Here is an 18127-nt window from a genome sequence, read left to right as displayed (position 1 = left end):
GGAAGGGCCTTGACATGGAGGCACGTTCGTTGTATATAATTTGTTGTAAAAGATAAAAGTTTTATCGAGGTGAAAGTTTTTATCCAACACACAACTTTGTATCTTCACGATTCATTTTTTTTCTTAATTTTTATTATTATTATTTGCTGTCGCCTCACAAATGGCCAATCTTGGTTGAATTTTGTATATTTTATTTTATTTTTATTATACTTCTTTTTTTGGCTAACAACAACAAGAGTCTGGCATTAAAAATTCATAAGAAATACCATCAGGTTTTAGAAAACTGTATGCGCAGAGAGTGTAGAAAAAAAAACCTCCAAAGTTTCGGGCAATCAATGAATAAAGAAAAAAAAACAGAATGAAAGCTTTTGCAGAGTTGGTTTGCTAAAAACCAAAGACTTGAACGCCAAATGTTGCCACAAGCAACGAACTCTCCACAAAGTGGTGGAGAAAAAAAAACATAATTTGAGACTTCTCATTACCTATACTGTTGTTCTTGACCGTGATTGTTGTTACATTTTGCTAAATACATTTTCAATTGCGATTCCTCAATTGTAACATAACATGAAGCGGACCAAATCATTGTTTCTTCACAGAGAAAAATTTTAAATTCCTTTTATTTCACTTTAAAGCCATTTTTTTTACCTTCTTTCATAACCCCCCACACGTCTAATACACTTAGAAAAGTAAAAGATAAAATTTGCAACCTTGAAGAACTCGTTAGTGTTTGAAAGCAAAAAAAAAAAACGTTTTACCTACATATTATTTACTATATAGCTTTAGAAATATATTACATGTAGGTACATTTATTATTTGCAATAAATTCAGAGTATTGAGTGAAGAAGTAGGTACATATTACATACATTGAATGTTGCTGGCTGACAAAACGTTCACTTTTTTGTCGATGTTATGGCACATCGCTCTTTTTAACGCGAATCATTCGTTAATCTTGCATTTTTACATAAAATGTGGGCAGGATAAAAATTAATTGCCTTCAAAGGTTTCTTTTCTTGAGTAAATAAAAGTTCTTACTTGTTATTCTGCCCACCAAAACATTAAGAAGTTAAGTGGAAAGGAATTTTATTCTTAACACAGATTTATTCAGCAATACAACAGGAATTATTTTTCTATAAAAATAAATATGTAAAGGATTCATTAAGGAGACCGAGGCTTCTTTAATGCATGAACTTCGCTTCAATAGGAATGAGTCCCAATTTTCCCACAAAACTTTCTTCTATTACCTAAATTAAATCAATAAAATTTTAATGTGTCTTGCTTACAAAAAAAATAGGCCTAAACTAACAAATTATGTGGCATTTTTCGCAGATTAACAAAGATGACTGTCGCAGCGGAGAAGCATAACAGAAACCACAATCATCATCACACCACTAATGGCAATAACCACAATCCAAAGAGAAAAGAGTCGTGGGATTCAAAGGTAGGAAGATTATATTGCAGCAATTCCAATTTTCAATGTAATTTTCTCAAGTAGTTCGGAATCATCAGCAATTGCCTTTTGTGCTTTTATTTTGGATTCAATTCAATGCAATAATTCATCGTTCTTTTTTTTACCTTCATCTCTTACCTTCAATATGCCAAAACGAGGTACATAATATAAGAATGAAAGAAGAATTTTGCTATTTATATAAAGAAGGTGTTGCTTGTAGTTAAATATGAAAAAAAGGGAGCTGGGAGAGAGAGGTGCTAGCTGGTAGTTTGTGGTTGTAGCAAAGAAGAACATAGAACTTGTGCTTGAGTACACAAAAGTTGCGTGCAAATGGAGAGGAAAATTGTGGCGGAACTTCCATCATATAGAAAAAGTGATGATAGTTCTTTCATTTCTTAAATTATAACTTTTGCTTCTGAATCATTACGTTGAAAACATCCTCAACTTCTCCCTCATTATTTTACGTATACTTGGTATGAAATTTAAATAGTTTGGGGGAAGGTAGGGCAAATTAGCATACAATGATGGATGAATTTATTAATTTTATTAACCATTCCATCGCTCGTAGAACAGTGATGAGCAATAAAATATGTAAAAAGCAATACATACTTCATTTTTTTCCGAATACTTTCTATATTACACACAACACAATTACCCACTTTTTAATGTGAGACGCCGAGACTTTTTTTTAAAGCTTCACTTCATTGCAATTGTATTACAGTCTCATTAAAAAGCGACTAAAACATGTGCGAAGAGAAGAGCGATGTTGAAGCACAGAAAAGAAAGAATTAATTGAATTTTGGGAGGAAGAAAAAAATGAAGCATAATACATACATACATATGTTGTGAACAACACTTTAAGGGCTTTTTGTGCATTTTTATGTGTGTATTTATACGCACATAGGAAACGGTAGTTTTATATGCAGTAAATTCTCTTTAATTCCCTCCGCGTACCAACAAAAAAAAAAAACAAATTCAAGTAAGATGCAATCCAAAAGACTTTTTTTTTGTTCTTTCACCGCGTGTGATGAAAGACATAAACTTTGCAAGAGCAGTGTGAGAAATTAAGACAATATTTGGGTATAAAAATTTTTGTAAAATAATGGAGTCTCCAGCTGCATTGGAATGTCTTGTGTGTGAGAGACAAGAAAGAAAACAACGCACAATGTCAACACTATAAGAAAAATTCCGGTGATTTGGCATCTTTATGAAGATATTCATCGTATTCCGTCTTAAAAGGCAACAACATCTCTTTACCTTAAACTCAAAAAGACGTATAAATATGTACACAACAAGAAGACACGAATGGCACAGTGACCCTTAATATAGTATACTCACATAGAAAAAAAAACTATATCGCGTGTTAGAAAATTAGCCATAGAAAATGCATGAGAACTACGGCAATGCCGCGGAAAATGTGATACATATCAAATTTTTGCTACATTTTAAAATTTTCAAGTATAAAGTTATACTTAAATTAATTACAAAAGTATCTGTTAAGTCTCTATTTGTGTCTCATTTTATTTTAAAATAATTTTTATGATCATTTGGCGGTGAAAGAATTTATTTTTCGGGGAAAAATCTCATTAAAGTTCTTGTAAATAAGAATAAAAGGTTTAGAAAAATGTGCTACACAGAATCTAAAATTATTATTGGCTCCTTTAAATTAGTCAGCGACGTTTTGGGTTTGCTATAAGTTAAAGTTAAAATGTCCCTGTTAAACATTCCTAAGCAAAAAAAGAAGAATTCACAATACTTTTATGAATGCAAAGAGTTATTTTGCATGGTAATAAATTAATTTATTGACACAGCATAAAATTTCTAGGATCAATTAGGTTTTTTAGCGTCATTCACAGCTTTCAAAATTTTCTAAAATTTGTCACGTTCAAGGTGCACGAAAGATGAAAGAAAAAGGGTCATAAAAGGGAAATTCATTCGTTTCGCATTTACTTTTAACCATTTTCAACTTTTCATTCATCAAACATTGTGATTGGAAAAGAAAACATTCTTGAGTATTGATTTCAATGTCTTATGTGGTCAATCTTGAGGACAATCTTTATATTTATTTATTTTAGGAGAATAAATTTTTAAAACTTGGTATGATCTTATCTATTTTTAAAGCACAATGAATAAAATCAAAGCCAAACGTCTTGCTGCAAAGTTACTCCAATTAAATTAATTAATACTATAGGATATTATCATCAAAATTATTATCTATTTTATTTTTACAAAATCCAAACAACTAACTTGTTTATTATTCTTCACACTTTCATTGTGATCCAGGGCGGTATATTTACTATTTAAAAAAAAATCTTGTATTAGAAAATCCAACTCTGGTACAGCCTCTAATTGATAACATATTCAAATCTTTTATGAAAAATTGTAAACATTACATATATTTCCAATTATTGCATCGCCTAATTTATTTTTAAGTGAGCTTTAATGAGAAGAAATCCACACAACAAGCATTGCTTTATACTAATGTTGTTTTAACTTTGCAAAATGATTCATAAATTAACAGAAGAACTTTGTTCTTTTTTTCTTTCAAATAATTCCATCATGAATATTTCTTAGGAGAAAAGTCAGTGAATTTCTACTTGCTTGATTAATTCTTTCTCAATTTCTTTTCCATAAATTCATTGAAAATTAATTTACAAAAGCAAATTAATTGACAACATTCGCTGAACCTTACTATGAAATATCGATTGTATAGTAAAAATGCATTATAAATTAATTATTAATCTCCCTGTGAGATTATCTCTCTATAATTTCTATTTTTCATGTTTAGAAAAAAAATATGCGCAAGAATAAATGTTTCATTTCACTGAACAGCATATAGAGATGGAAAATCTTCGTGGTGTTTTTAATTTAGGAAAATTAAATAGTGCAAAATTAATTTACATGCAGAGAATAATCATTTTTTCTTTGCTCTTCAATTTGATTCACTTACATACTAATTAATGGTTTAACCCAAAAAAAAATGAAAGAAAGAAAAATTATACTGAGAAGGATATAGCACGTGAATCACCGAATTTTTTTTTTTTTGGTGGTTGTTGTTGCTGAATAAAATGAACTTTCACAGAAGGTGAGGGACTTTCACGGTCGAATTGCCAGGTATGGGCACATAGTATTCTTATACCATTTTAGCCCATTAAGTACCGTTTAATGTGGTTTAATGTTTATATTTGATCTTTGTGAGGTGTTTTCTCTCGATTTTCTGCATTTCGCCCATTAAATGTGGAGTTAAAATCAAGACACAAAATTTTTGCTTTAAAACGAAGCAATTTTCAAAATTTACACACTCAATAAATTTTTATATTTTATCGGAAAAAAAATCTCTTGAGGTTAATTAGACTGATAAAATGTTTGGGGGGGCATAGGAAAGGGGGGAGGTCTAAGGCAGCTAAATGGTCCAATAGGTAAAGCATTTAACATTTGCATTCTTAGTTTTGTCGTGAAAAGAGGAAGAAAATTATGTATGTAGGTAACTCCTCGTGCACGAGTTTGTTGTCAGTCTTAGCATAATTTTTTTGTAAGAAAATTATGTTAATAGTATTATTTGTCGAGTCAATGGCCATATTAATTATTAGTGAGTGCACCAGAGAAGAAATAAGTATGTACGTTTGGGGGCACACAGAAGGAATGGAGTGTAAGGTAATAAAATTAACAACGTCAGACGTTGGAATTATATGGTGTTTGTGGAGTCATCCAAGTGCGGCGCGATACCTTGATGGGTCTAGGTCAGTTTCAATGTCGCGGTGAAATATACTTACTATTAGATATATTATTTTCATTGTACACACGAAATTAAAATAAAAAAATAAGTCGTTATTGTAAGTAAAAAAAATCATGCTTTTGTTTTTCTCCTCATCATCTCTTTGCCATAAAAAAAAAAAAAGAAATAATTCAATGAAAAAATTTCAAACAATTTTGTCCCAGAGAGATAACTCCCCGCATATATGGCTCATATGCAATTTCGTTGGAAAGATTTCTACAAAATTATATAAAATCTATTTTAATGAATTTAAGAAAAAAGAACAGGTTTCACATCATTAGCTATTGTGTACGCGACGATAAAAATATATAATAAGAAGTGAACGCGGTAATTTCTTGATTTCTCTGAAAATTATTTTTTTTTTCACCAAAGAGAAAGGATTCAAGCAATGCACAAAGTCTGATAAAAATTTCTCTTTCAAGATTCTTGTATTAATTCCAATGGCTAAATTGTGGATTTTTCTCTCTCTTTCTCTTGCTCTTCATTATCGTATCCCATTGCACACATTTTTCTCTCCGCGATACCGGTACTATCGCGCGAAGGAGAAATTAAATATATGCATTGAATTATGTACATACATAACATGCATATATATAGCAAAAGAAGGTAATTACAATTCAATTGAGTCTTTAAAACAAAATACACACAACCAATTGCGATTCATTAAGAAGAGAGAAGCCATGGTAAAAGAAATCACGCGGTTTCACTCCTTCCGGGGTTAATGGAAGAGGAGAGATGTGTGTTTGATGATGAGCAAAAGAGAGTGTGCCTGAATTATGCTAAAATAGGGCGTCTAATTTATTATCTTTGATGCACTCAGAATGAATTCTTCTTTTTTTGTGTGTTTATTCGAATGAGACGAACATTGCCATTGAGTTTGACACACCCCCGCACATTGAACATTTCCTCCTCTCTCTTTGGGCTGAACTTTTCTGTTTTTTTTATCGTTTTTAAACACATATTTGACAGACTTACCTAAATTTGAGGAATATAAGATGGATGGATTGACTACCACTCCCATTTTTGACGTGATTTTGTGCATACAGGAATTTGTAGTCTATATTTAAAATAAACTTTGCATCAAAGTCCTACCTTTGAAAATAGATAGAAATGACAAATAATTTTTTAAATGAAATATAAATGAAGAAGAAGAAGCATCAATGTGTCCAAGAAAGCTTGCGATTGGTTAATAAATTCAGAAAAAGCGTTTTCATTGGCTACCTCATGTTTATGGGAAAGAATCACGATGTAAGGTTAATTTTAACAGAATTTTGAAGAACTGATAATGGGCCTAATTCAGCGACCAAGAAACCCTTGAAATCTTTGAATTTTGTACTGAAATTTCAAGATTTCAAGCGAATTTCAAGGGTTTCTTGGTCGCTGAATAAGGCCCAATAATTAAAAAAAATCAATTGATCAATTTGATTACATCAAATGGCTAATCAAATCAAATAGGGGCAAAAAGTTAAAAGTGCAAGGGTTTGAAAAATGAACTAAAAATGCATATCCCCGTTAAGATAATAGAGAAATCATCTAAGACAAAGTTGTAGCTCGGAAAATTTCCTTTAAGATAGTTGTCATGGTAAAATTTAAATATTTTCACAGAACTGAGGAAAATATTTCCCTCAAAAAATAATTTTTTGTCCCATCTTACCTTATATTTCATGTGTAAATACCCCCATTTTTTTTTACCTTTAAATCATCTAAAACCTTTAATCATCTAAATATCTTCGGCTCTGGTTATCCGATTTTAGTAAATGCCACAAATTATGAAAGCTACATTTGTCATCTTTCAAATGCTGGTAAAATATTGAAAATCAGTTCATCTGCCTAATTTTAAAGATCGGTTGAACATTTAAGTTTGTGAACTGTCCACTTTAAGGACTTTCATGCTCCATTTTGTAATTTTATAGGGCTACAGGGAAAAAAAGTATGTAACCATTTGATATTTCTGTGTCCCCACAATATACCCATCATTATAATCAAAAATTTGGGCTTAAATGGTTAAAGTACAAAGTTTTCAATTAATTCGTGTAATCGCGTAAAAATCCTTTAATTTTTCTACTAATTCGCACCTCACGAAGCTTCAATAGGAAACACTTATCAGCCCCTTTTGGAATTTGCATAGACTTTAAATTTTATGCGCATGCATAGCATATGATGCCTGATAAAATCCACCACACATAATTCCGATAAAGCGCACATAGTGGTCAAAAAGTGCTACAAACAAGCCCCATTTCTTTCATCATCCGATTAAAATCTCTTCATTATATTTTAAGAGCCAGGTAGTATAAGTAGAAGAAAAAGATTACCTGCCAAGTGTTTTATGTAATAATGTAAAATGTTCAATCATGATGAATTTTTTATTTGGACACCGCTCATTGATTACAAAATACATGGGAAGGCGGGGGTTATTGACACCTTTTGGCGCAATTTTTGTGCCACCACCAAGAAAAATCACGTCTCTGATTTTTCAATTTGCATTCATTTTAAATGCTCTTGTTTTTTTTTTTGTAAATTGCTCTGCAAAATTAAATTGCTAATTGTTTTCTTTATTATATTCTTAGGCAAAAAAGAGAGAGAGAAAAACCAAAAGGTTGAATAAAAAAAAAAGTGTGGAAAAATAATTTAATGGGAAAAATTTCTTTTGGCGCGCCGCTCTGAATGATTTGACTTCCCGAACAAAGAGCGGAGTTTTTCATGGTGTTTGAGAGTTTCCGAATTGATTTTTCTCTCATTCACTATGTTGTGTATACTATATGTATTTAATTGGGAGGCATTGTGCATTTGGAGAGTTTGAAGGAAGTGAATTAGATGTTATGCAAGTGTGGTGGAAATGTTGGTAAAGAGAGAAAAGTTTGCAGAGTGGAAATTTGGTGTAAAAAAAATATGTGCTCCAGGTGAGGCTCGAACTCACAACCCCGGCATAGCTCTCACACACAAGAATACTGTCTATAAGTACCGTGCGCTAACCAATTGCGCCACTGGAGCCCGGCCACTAGTGAGTAAAATTTCATTAGAAGCTAGCGGTGATTTTTCGCGCCATTTTTCCCTCATTTCTCCACAAATTCGCCAATTTTTGCAAATCTCTCCCACCCATTGCCCTTTTTGCTCCCCAATTGACCCTTTCTCATGCAAATTTTGCATTTTTTGTGAGTTTTTAGGGAAAATTAAATATTTTCATAGTAGAGCTTGCCTCAATACAAACCCACCACACAAATACATTCACAACCAACTGACACCACTACAGGCACAAGCAAAATTAACCCAAGCGCGCCCAAGAGATGTTTTTTGCACACTAAATTTCATTCTCTTTGCGAATAAATTTTTTTCTTGAAAAAAAGAATAAGATCTTATAGGAAAGTGTTTTAATAGACAATAAAATGAGAGGAAAATTATATATTTTGTCTCTATTGTTGTGCCGCATGTACAAGAAGAGACAGAAAATTACAAAGTGCGGTAATAAGCGTAATAATAACAAACCATGCTTGAAAAATGAAAAGAGTTTTTATGGGCAAATACCCTCAATTCCCCACAATTCTCAATGGTCGTGTATCATTTATAATATGTGGCGAATTATCTCATTTTTCCCAGGGCCAAATATGAACTTTGTGGATGGAAAAACTATAATAATTCACAAATAGTGTAGTACGTTATTCGCTGGAAATTTTTCATTTATGTTTGCTTTATTAAATAGATCAATTGTCATGTTGGTTGGCCAATTGGAGAGAGAATATAATTAAGTAGGTACCCCTACAAGCATAATTTTTGCCATTTATGCTCACGAGAATTGTGGGAAATTTTTATTTAAATTGAATGATTTTAAATTCTTTTCTTTTGGCTTCTAAGAATGGCATTTATAAAATTTTTGTGATTATTTAATACAGATTAACTAGAAGAAAGAGATTTCTGTTAAGTCTAAACTAAAGATATTTTGTTGATATAATGATTAATAATTTATATCAGTGTTAGATTTTTTCAAAGCATCTTCAAGTTGTAAGAAATATATTTAACTCAAAAGATATGTTTAATTAGGCTTTAAAATTAATTAAAACATTGCAACATACAGAAAAATTATATTATTGAATAAAATTTTTTTCTTACAGTAAAGTTCTTGGATTGTATGCCCTCTATGGCTCCTTCCTACTTTTTCTCTGCTTAACAAAAAAATCTTATTTATTATTTTTCAATCCCCTGATTTTAAGAAATTCATAAAAAAATCAAAGTATAGAGTCATCAAAAATATTTAATTTTTTTGAGCAATTTTTGAACAATGTTCTACAACTTCTACACGAATAACCACTTCAGTATATACGAACTATTAAAGGTTCTACAGACAAAGAACAACGACCAAATTCACATTATATCGAAAGAAAATGTTTTCTTCCAACCAACTGTACCTAAAACTAAATTAAATCATCGATTTATTCGGTTCTTTTGAAGCTCTTTCGAGGTTTTTCTTCGAGGTCTTTTTGCGTGTAGTATAATATATAGATATCCAGTATAGTTTTATACGGTTATGCCAAATTAATCTGATCACCATCCAAATTAGGAAGCAATTTTGGAAAGTTGATAAATTGTATGTTTCTAATGGATATCTCTCTATAAACATCTCTCTCACATTGGGTTGGATTTCTTGTCTTTTTATCGTGCATTTAAATTGTGAAATTTAACATAGAGTTTGTTGTGAGAAAAAGGGGGAGCCCCTAAGGGCTACACGCCTTTGTAAAATTAAAAGGTACAAAAAAAAAGACAACTTAAGTGGATAATTGTGAAGGAAAAACTCCTAAAAAGTTGGCAAAAGTGGGAGAGAAAGAGAGATTATTAAATTTGGAAATACAACATAGAGGAGATCATTAGAAAGTAATCAATTTAACGCGCCATATGGAATGATTGGTTGATTAACAATTTGATTGTAAAGTCTTTCGCAACAGCAATGGGTGTACTGTACAATGTACACAGGTAGGTACAAGCTGTTCTAACTGCCTCTTTTAAATGTAGGTAGATAGGTATATTGTGGTCAGGCAAGGGGTGTTTATCTGTCGAATATTTCAATTATTTTGTCGAATCATCCGAATCTTAACAAGTAGAATAATCCGAAGCTTAATGAATAATCCAAATCTTGACCAATAATTATAATGTTGACGAATAATCCGAATTGTTAGAAACTTCTTGGAAAAATAATTCTAATCATCTTGACAAATAACCCGAATCTTGGCAGAATTCTAATCATGACAAATATTCCGAATCTTGATGAATAGTTGGAATCTTCTCAAGGATTAAACCGAATATTGGTGAATAGTCCGAATTTTCTGTGTGAATTATTCGATTTTTGACGAATAATTTACAGATTTTTATTCAGATAAACACCCCTTGTGTACAGGTGCGGTGATAGTTAATTTGTTAAACTTTAAACCTCACAGAGCATAGATTTTTATGCTATAAAATGAAATGAAGGTAAATGAAAGTCGCGTGCACATGGCAATTTAACAATTTAAATTTAAAAAAAAAAAAGTTCACCTGCCCTTTTGCTTTATCAATTACGTGACTTTATGATTGTTTTTTACACCTTTTTTTTAGAATGGAAAAATCAAAAGTGATCTACTGGGAAGCTATAGCAATGGAAAGTACTCATACAGGGGGCGACGCTCCGAGTCCGTCATGTCCACCGATTCAGACATTAGATTTACAAGGAGAAAACTTGGGGAGAATGAAAAATGTGGCTGTGCTCTCATTGCTGGCTTTCTGGCCACACTCCTCCTGGCTGGAGCTATTGTCTACATTGGATGTGAGTAAATTTTTATGCACTGAAATGAAATGGAATGAAAAAAACTATAAATTCAGACGAATTCTTGTTTTTCTTCTTCTTCATCCAACGTCTTCACCTTAATTCTACAATTCCCACAATCTTACGAATATCTTTTCACTTCTTTTGTTGACTCAAGAGATTTTATAATTTCCCATATTGCGAAGTGCGTTTAATTATATTTTATTTATTGTACCTTTTTTGTTGGTCTCTCTTGTGATTTTATTGTTTCTGCATGACTTTTCACTTTATTCACCCGCCCGCCCCCTTCTGCCTCGTATTAGACGATGAAGACAGAAAAATCTCTGCAAAATACTCTTTGCAAGATGAAAAAAAAACGTGATCACTTTTTTTTTCGCAGCAATTGCATTTTAAGCATTTTTATGTGTGTTGTGTTAAATAATGAGGTGTAAAATTGTTTGGAATTACACAAAGATATATCGAGAGTTTTTTTTTATTTTACTTAAATGAATTACCTATATATACTGTAAGAAACAAATTGAATTTAACGTCTTTCAGTTGCGTGTAATTCCAATAAAATAAATTTATAATCAATCCACATTCACATAATGTGGTAAAGAGACAAAAGACTTTGAATGAGCCATGCAAAATCGGGCTTTTATTAAATTCTTTTTCTCATTTCTTTTTTTTTATCTCAACTTCTCGGAAGTATTTGATCTTGCGCGTAAGACATGGCGCTCGCGTGCCCCACGAAGGAGGAAATATTCAGCAGAGATTGATTTAAACACTCTCAAAATGCTAACTAACTTTGTAATTTAAAGTGAAAGAGTTTTCACGTGAACGACGTGTGAATAATAGACATCACACCTCTTATGTTCTTGTGAGTTTTACCTCCAATCAAATGTTGCAATTGAATAAGATTTATTTCCGTTTTTGTGGAAACGTTTTTAGGTACACTGCCCTCAAAAAGTTTCCAGCTAAGTAAAAATTTCGTAATTTTTAGGGATAATTTCAAATTAGCACAGTAGAAATAGCTGAAAATGACCCCAAACCTAGAAATAATAGGGATCAAGCCAAATTTTGCATTATTCAATTGAAAAAATTATAAGAAACCTATTTTATATTTACGAAATTGCGATAAAACGCGAGCTCGTTTTAGAAAATACGTTTGAAAAATTTTCCTTTTCTTCCTTTGGCATAATCCAAAGTTTTTCGAGCTAATTTACTTCTCAATTCACCTAAAAGTTATTTTCTCCGACTGTGGCTAACCGATTTTAAAGGATCTATCTGTTTTAGATAGGTACATTTCCCACCTTTCTAAACCTGATAAATATTTGAAAATCGGTTAAAGCGTTATTTCTTGACAGCCATTTTGGTAAACTTATATGAAATAATATTGCAATGTTAACAAATAGACTATCGTTTGAAAGGTAATTTAATTCCCTTTCTAAATATGGTAAATTTATGAAAATCGGTCAAGCGGTTCAGTCGTGGCAGCTATTTTACTGAACTATAGTTAAAAATAGTTTTATCTCAGGCTGTGGCTGACCGATTTGAACAAAATCAGATTCAAATGATAGCTTATCATGTCTTCTAACTTTAAGAAAAAAAAATCAGTAAAATTGCCCTAAAAATTACGTAAATTTTTTCTTGTCCGACAACTTTTAAAGCGTAGTGTTTATTTTACTTATTTTCTTAAATAAATTTTTATTTAATTAAAATAAATCACTTCTTTTTAGAACAAAATCTAATAATTTATATATTTTTCCAGACACATACCTCCGTCCAGATCCGCTACCTGATAGAGTATTTAGGGCGAGATTTAGGGTTACCAAGGGGGATTCGTGGCAACCAGAGCTTGCGGATCAGAATTCCCTGCGGTTTCAGCATCACGCACGAGACTACCGGGAACGAATAAATTTAGTCTTGCGACGTTCAGACCTCCGGGAAACTTATGAGGGATGTGAAATTCTCGCCTTGGATGGGAATGATGATCGTGATGATTTGATGGTGCATTTTGTGTTGCACTTTGACCCATATCGGGGGCTAGTCTCAGCGGCGGATTTGCATGCAATCTTTACGGAGGAATTTGAAGCTGATCGTCCACGATACTTTAGCAATTTAACCATTGATCCGGGTTCGTTGGATTTTCAGGAGATGATGGGGAATTTTGACGACATCTCGGGAACATCATCTTCTCCACTTGGTGGAAAGGATGATGTGCAAAATAGTAGTACAATAGCTGTGAAGCTTCCACCACGACGATGTGAACCGGTACGGCTAAGGTATTGTCGCAATATTGGCTACAACATGACGACGTATCCCAACTTCCTGGGTAAGAGATTTTTCTATTCATCCATCTTGTGCCTTTTTATCAAAAAATAAAATTATTTTTGTTGCTTGCAGGGCACACATCTTTTGAGGAAGTTGAGCAGAATTTGATAGCTTTTAGAGAACTTGTGGATGCTGAATGCTTCCGGCAGGCATTTGACTTTGTTTGTCGCCTCCTGCAGCCTCCGTGTGAACTGAGGGAACCCCTTGAGGCACAAGCTGGAATGGTTTGTCGTAGCTACTGTCAGGATTTTCTCAATGGCTGTGGGAGTCGTCTCCCAAAGAAATTCCGGAAGTACTTCAATTGCGAACGATTCCCCGAATCCACGGGTAGTCAGACATGCCATCAACGTCCCGAATGTGCTGCTGATCTCCAATCTCAGGCTCTTTCATCGCGACTATGTGATGGCATTGCTGACTGTCCGGATCTCAGTGATGAGACAACGTGCTCATTCTGTCCGGAAAATTCCCTCTACTGCGGCAGAGGAAGGGCGTGCATTTCACGAAGATCTCGTTGCGATGGGAAGGCTGATTGTCCCGATGGGAGTGATGAAATGGACTGCTGTAAGGATCCTCTGTCCAGCATCTTGAAGTTCGTACACTTTTCTTCCCAGAACGGTTTGATGTGCTTCCCGGAAAGTGCCATAAGTGCCTGGAAGTTGTGCAGTGATTCTTCCCATTGTATCAGGAAGTTACTAAGGGATCTTAAGAGCCTTCCTTTCAACACCCTGCTGTTCCTTGATCACATCTTCAGGACAAAATCTGAGTCTATAAAAACGCTTCACGGAATTCCAAAGAGGACTTCCTAAATGGATAGATTTGGACCCAAAGATGAAATCAAGGATCAGCTTTGTGTTGAAAGGGATGTTCCTAAGATCCTTTAGAAACTTCCTGATGCATTGGACAGGATGAATGTACAACTTCCAGGTACTTATAGCACTTTCCGGGAAGCACATCAAACAGTTCCGGGAAGAAAAGTGTACAAACTTCAATTTGCTCCTCTGTTCCTAGCTCATTGGATGTAATCTGTATAATAAATCAAAAAAAAAATCCTTTCAGTATCAATTGCCCCATTGGTGTCCTATGTCTCCAAGCCACTGCCCTTGACTCCGCATAGGAATAAATTCTACAGCGAAGGTTTTGCCATTTTCTCCGAAAAGGGCATCACGGGGAAGCTCTGTGCTGAAGGATTGGACTCCGATAGGGATGCATCAGTGCGCAATACAGTGGCGGAATCTCTGTGCAAAGCTCTTGGGTACCAGAGGCTCCTTCATGCGGAAGTACGGACCGATAGGGAGCCCAATACAACGTATGTACGTGTTTTTAATCCACGTGCTCCGGAGATTTCTTTCGTGCGCACAAATTGCCGGAAACGATTAGCTTTGTACGTGCAGTGTGATAATCTCGAGTGTGGCGTTCAGTCACTCTTTAGTGGAAGTCGCACGATGACTCTGCCCAAGATGAGCGCTCCTGGTGATTGGCCATGGCATGTTGCCCTCTACAGGAGTGATATACACGTGTGCGATGGAACACTCGTCTCGGATGAATGGGTTCTCACGACTGAAGGATGCTTCCAGGGGCAGTCAAAAGCCACATGGATGGCTGTCCTGGGATCAGTTAGGCTCACTTCATCCCCACCATGGATGCAACGGAGGAGGATTGTACGGGCCTCTTTTCTTTTTCTCTCAAATTAGTTCCCTTTAAATTTTAATTGAGATTTTTTCTCCTCTTTTTTTTCGAAGATTGGAATGGTAAAATCCCCCGTGGAAGGCTCAACAGCGGCTCTTGTTCGCCTTGAAACTCCCGTGGAATATTCAGATTTCGTCCGTCCAATTTGTCTGCCCGATGAGGTGCACAAGAAACGCCCCGTGCCCACTGGAAGATCATCCCGAGATCGCCCACAGGCTGAGAAACTCGAAAATACGCGTTCACCTGACTTCAATACCCTTCTTTCGGCGTCACAGCATAAGATAAAAGTAAATCGTGACTACTTCAGTAGTCCAGCTAATGATGCCATTGGTGAGGAGAATACCTTCCCACGGGCACTTCATGAGGAATTCGATGGGGACGATATGCCCAAGGCGGAATCCCTCAATAGTCTATCGTTCAGCAAAAAGTACCCCCTACCCAATAATTCCCCACAGACGCAGGAATATGAGGAACGAAGTGCTGCCTTCAAGGGAACCCAGTACTCCTCCCTCACAAATCCATCCATCGCCATGGTTCACTACGCCAATGTTGCTGCTGCTGAAGTGCCCACAAACACCCGCATGCCACCGCATCAGTGGACAAATTGCAACACCCTCGGCTGGGCGAGACAGAGGGATCATCTGCAGCGTGTTCAGTTGAAAATTGGTGACATGGAGGCGTGTGAAAATGTCTCAATTGCCACCGTGAACAGCATGTGCACCGAAACGGCTTATCACAAGCAAGATTGCACGGTGAGTGGTGGTGTGGATGATGAAAGAATGATTTATGTGGGAATATTTTGGGCAATATTATATTCCTCCATCATTGTCCCAATGTGTGAAAATTAAATTTTAAGAGTTTATTGAGACAAGTTGACTTCAATTTCTTGGGGGGGGGGGGAGAAGGAAGTTCATTCATGAAAAAAATTATTTAGAAGGAAAAGAGAAAAAATTCTAATCAACGCTCTATTTTCTTTTTTTTTGCAAAGGAGGAAGAATTTGCCGGAAGTCCTGTTCTCTGCCTCCTTCCGGACAACAAACGATGGGCCCTAGTCGGTATGGCATCGTGGCGAATTGCATGTGCTGTGAGTGGAACAGAACGACCACGAATGTATGATAAAATATCCTCAAATGCCGCATGGATTCGAGACATAATCAGTGCAACGTGAAGCACCCACAAGCATTTCTACAATCAATTAGGACAAATGAAAAAAGCTCTATGAATTGATACTTTTATTTAATATTAAATATTAAGAAGTCCTTTTGTAAATACATAAATCCCAAAAAAAACTTATCAATTTGATCGTTTTTTTTATCAATCGCATTGTTTGGCAATTTTCCGCGATGAGATAATACCACGGTCGGGGGAGTTTGTTTCATCTTCTTTAGTTCTTTCCCAGCCAGTCCAGCAGGAGAAAGGTCGTCAGGTGTGGAGCGCGCACAGAGATTCCATGATGATGCTGAGAAATGCTGCAATCTGCATTATCGTACAATTGATCTTCAATGTAATTTTGGTGTAACATTACGCGGAGGAACCGTGTGAAGTGTGTAATAAATCTCTGTTATATGTTGCAGCTTCAATTGGTGCATGTGAAGTACATTGATGGATTTGCGAGGGAGGATTCCACACATTCTTCTTCTCCCACTGCTGATTGTGAGTCTTCGACAATTGTTTCAGCTACCTCTCATCTTGCAACAGATTCATTGGGAGAAGAAGAAATTAATTTATCGGAAGGTACAACAGAGAACTTCCTAATTAGCACAACAGAAGACGCCAATCATCCTGATGTTGAAGTGACAAAAGAACAAACTCAGACAACACCTGAATGTGATGAGGAAAGTCCGGAAAATGGAAAAACTAAACCACTTCCAGATGACTACCAATGGATGGTAGTATCTGTTATTTTCATCGTTCTAACCCTTGGATCAGCTTCAGCTGCGGTCTTTATTCTCCTCATTACCCCGTCCACCGTTGTTGCGTCATTTCAGAGTTTGTAAATTAAATTCTTTTAGAAAAAATAAATTTAAATGGAGAATTTTTCAGAAAATCACCTCCAGAATAAAGTTTGATCGTTTTTAGGACACTGTGTTAGTGATTGCAATTTATTGTTGGACTGTCTTTATTTTCTAATTAATCTATTGCTGGGGCATTCCTGGAACACTACTAAAAAACGGAAATTGATTCTCACGGATAGAAAAATTGTCTCACGGAGATTTATTAGTTGGTGTTCCACTTCGTAGCCAACACCAAGTATTGTAATCGTCGGATTTTCCGACCACCTTAGATCGGACTCAAACTTGGTATGAGCACGTTTTAGACATCCCACATTACGAAAATGGTGGTGGAAAATTTTTGATCCGGCCGGGTGGTCCAAACTTTGCCTTATAACTCGAGAACGGTAACAGATAGAGACTTCCGGTTTGAAGTTTTCTATAGAAATGTGGGTGTAAAATTTCATTTTTTCGCATTTTCAAAATCCAAGATGGCCGCCGTCCGCCATTTTGAAATACCATCAACCAGTCCCTTTATAGCTAGAAGTCTGAAATTTTAGTATGTTGTAGAGCTCAGTGAGACGTCTTCATCAATAATTCATACTTGACGATCGGTCAAGCCGTTTAGCAAATATGGCGACCTAAAGCAAAAAGTGTTTTTTCGATATAACTTGAGAACGGCTTGACCGATTTTGACCATCTTGGTATCAAATGAAAGGTTTCAGGAAGCCCTACAACTGTCTGGAACATTTCAAGTTCCAAAAATGTCCGCAAGAGGCGCTAAAAACAAAAACAAAAATTGCCTAACTTTAAGGGGCAATATCTCCGAATCCCCATTAGGCAAATCTTTTAATTTTTGATATGTTGTAGCCTGACTCAATATCTTTCACCAGTCCGAAAATGAAAAAAGTCTATGTCGCCATTTATAAGATATGACCATTTGAAAAATTCTTGAATTTGAAAAGTTCTAAGAGCCATATCTCTTGAACGGTCTCTCTGATTTTGCTCAATTTGGTATCAAATTAAAGGTTTTGCAAAACTCTACAACTTTCTAGAACATTAAAAACCCCTAGAACCATTCCTTGAGGACAAAAAGTGCAAAAAACTGTTTTGATCAAACAAATATC

The 18127-nt window shown here is 34.9% G+C and overlaps 1 protein-coding gene and 1 non-coding gene across 3 annotated transcripts in view; one reads left to right on the top strand and one right to left on the bottom strand.

Annotated features, from left to right (window-relative positions):
• Positions 1–16982, top strand: part of LOC129788554 (uncharacterized) — a 44534-nt gene extending 27552 nt beyond the window's left edge. Inside the window, exons 4-10 of one of the 2 annotated variants that reach the window (XM_055824734.1) lie at positions 1327–1438; positions 10803–11010; positions 12761–13324; positions 13396–13884; positions 14380–14981; positions 15063–15761; positions 15998–16982. In XM_055824734.1, the coding sequence (XP_055680709.1) occupies positions 1327–1438; positions 10803–11010; positions 12761–13324; positions 13396–13884; positions 14380–14981; positions 15063–15761; positions 15998–16177 (2854 nt within the window). In that variant the 3' untranslated portion in view covers positions 16178–16982. Of the gene's footprint in view, positions 1–1326; positions 1439–9980; positions 10185–10802; positions 11011–12760; positions 13325–13395; positions 13885–14379; positions 14982–15062; positions 15762–15997 lie in introns of those variants that run through there. The other variant, XM_055824735.1, reaches the window with a different exon arrangement.
• On the bottom strand, positions 8115–8213 carry Trnai-uau (transfer RNA isoleucine (anticodon UAU)). Its single transcript has 2 exons — positions 8176–8213; positions 8115–8150 (listed from the first exon to the last, which is right to left on the bottom strand). It is a non-coding gene; the product is annotated as a tRNA-Ile (tRNA).
• Positions 16983–18127: the final 1145 nt, after the last annotated feature.

Source organism: Lutzomyia longipalpis, chromosome 2 (genome assembly GCF_024334085.1).
Source record: "Lutzomyia longipalpis isolate SR_M1_2022 chromosome 2, ASM2433408v1".
In the NCBI taxonomy this organism is placed as follows: Eukaryota; Metazoa; Arthropoda; class Insecta; order Diptera; family Psychodidae; genus Lutzomyia; species Lutzomyia longipalpis.
This window is presented reverse-complemented; position numbering and strand designations above follow the sequence as displayed.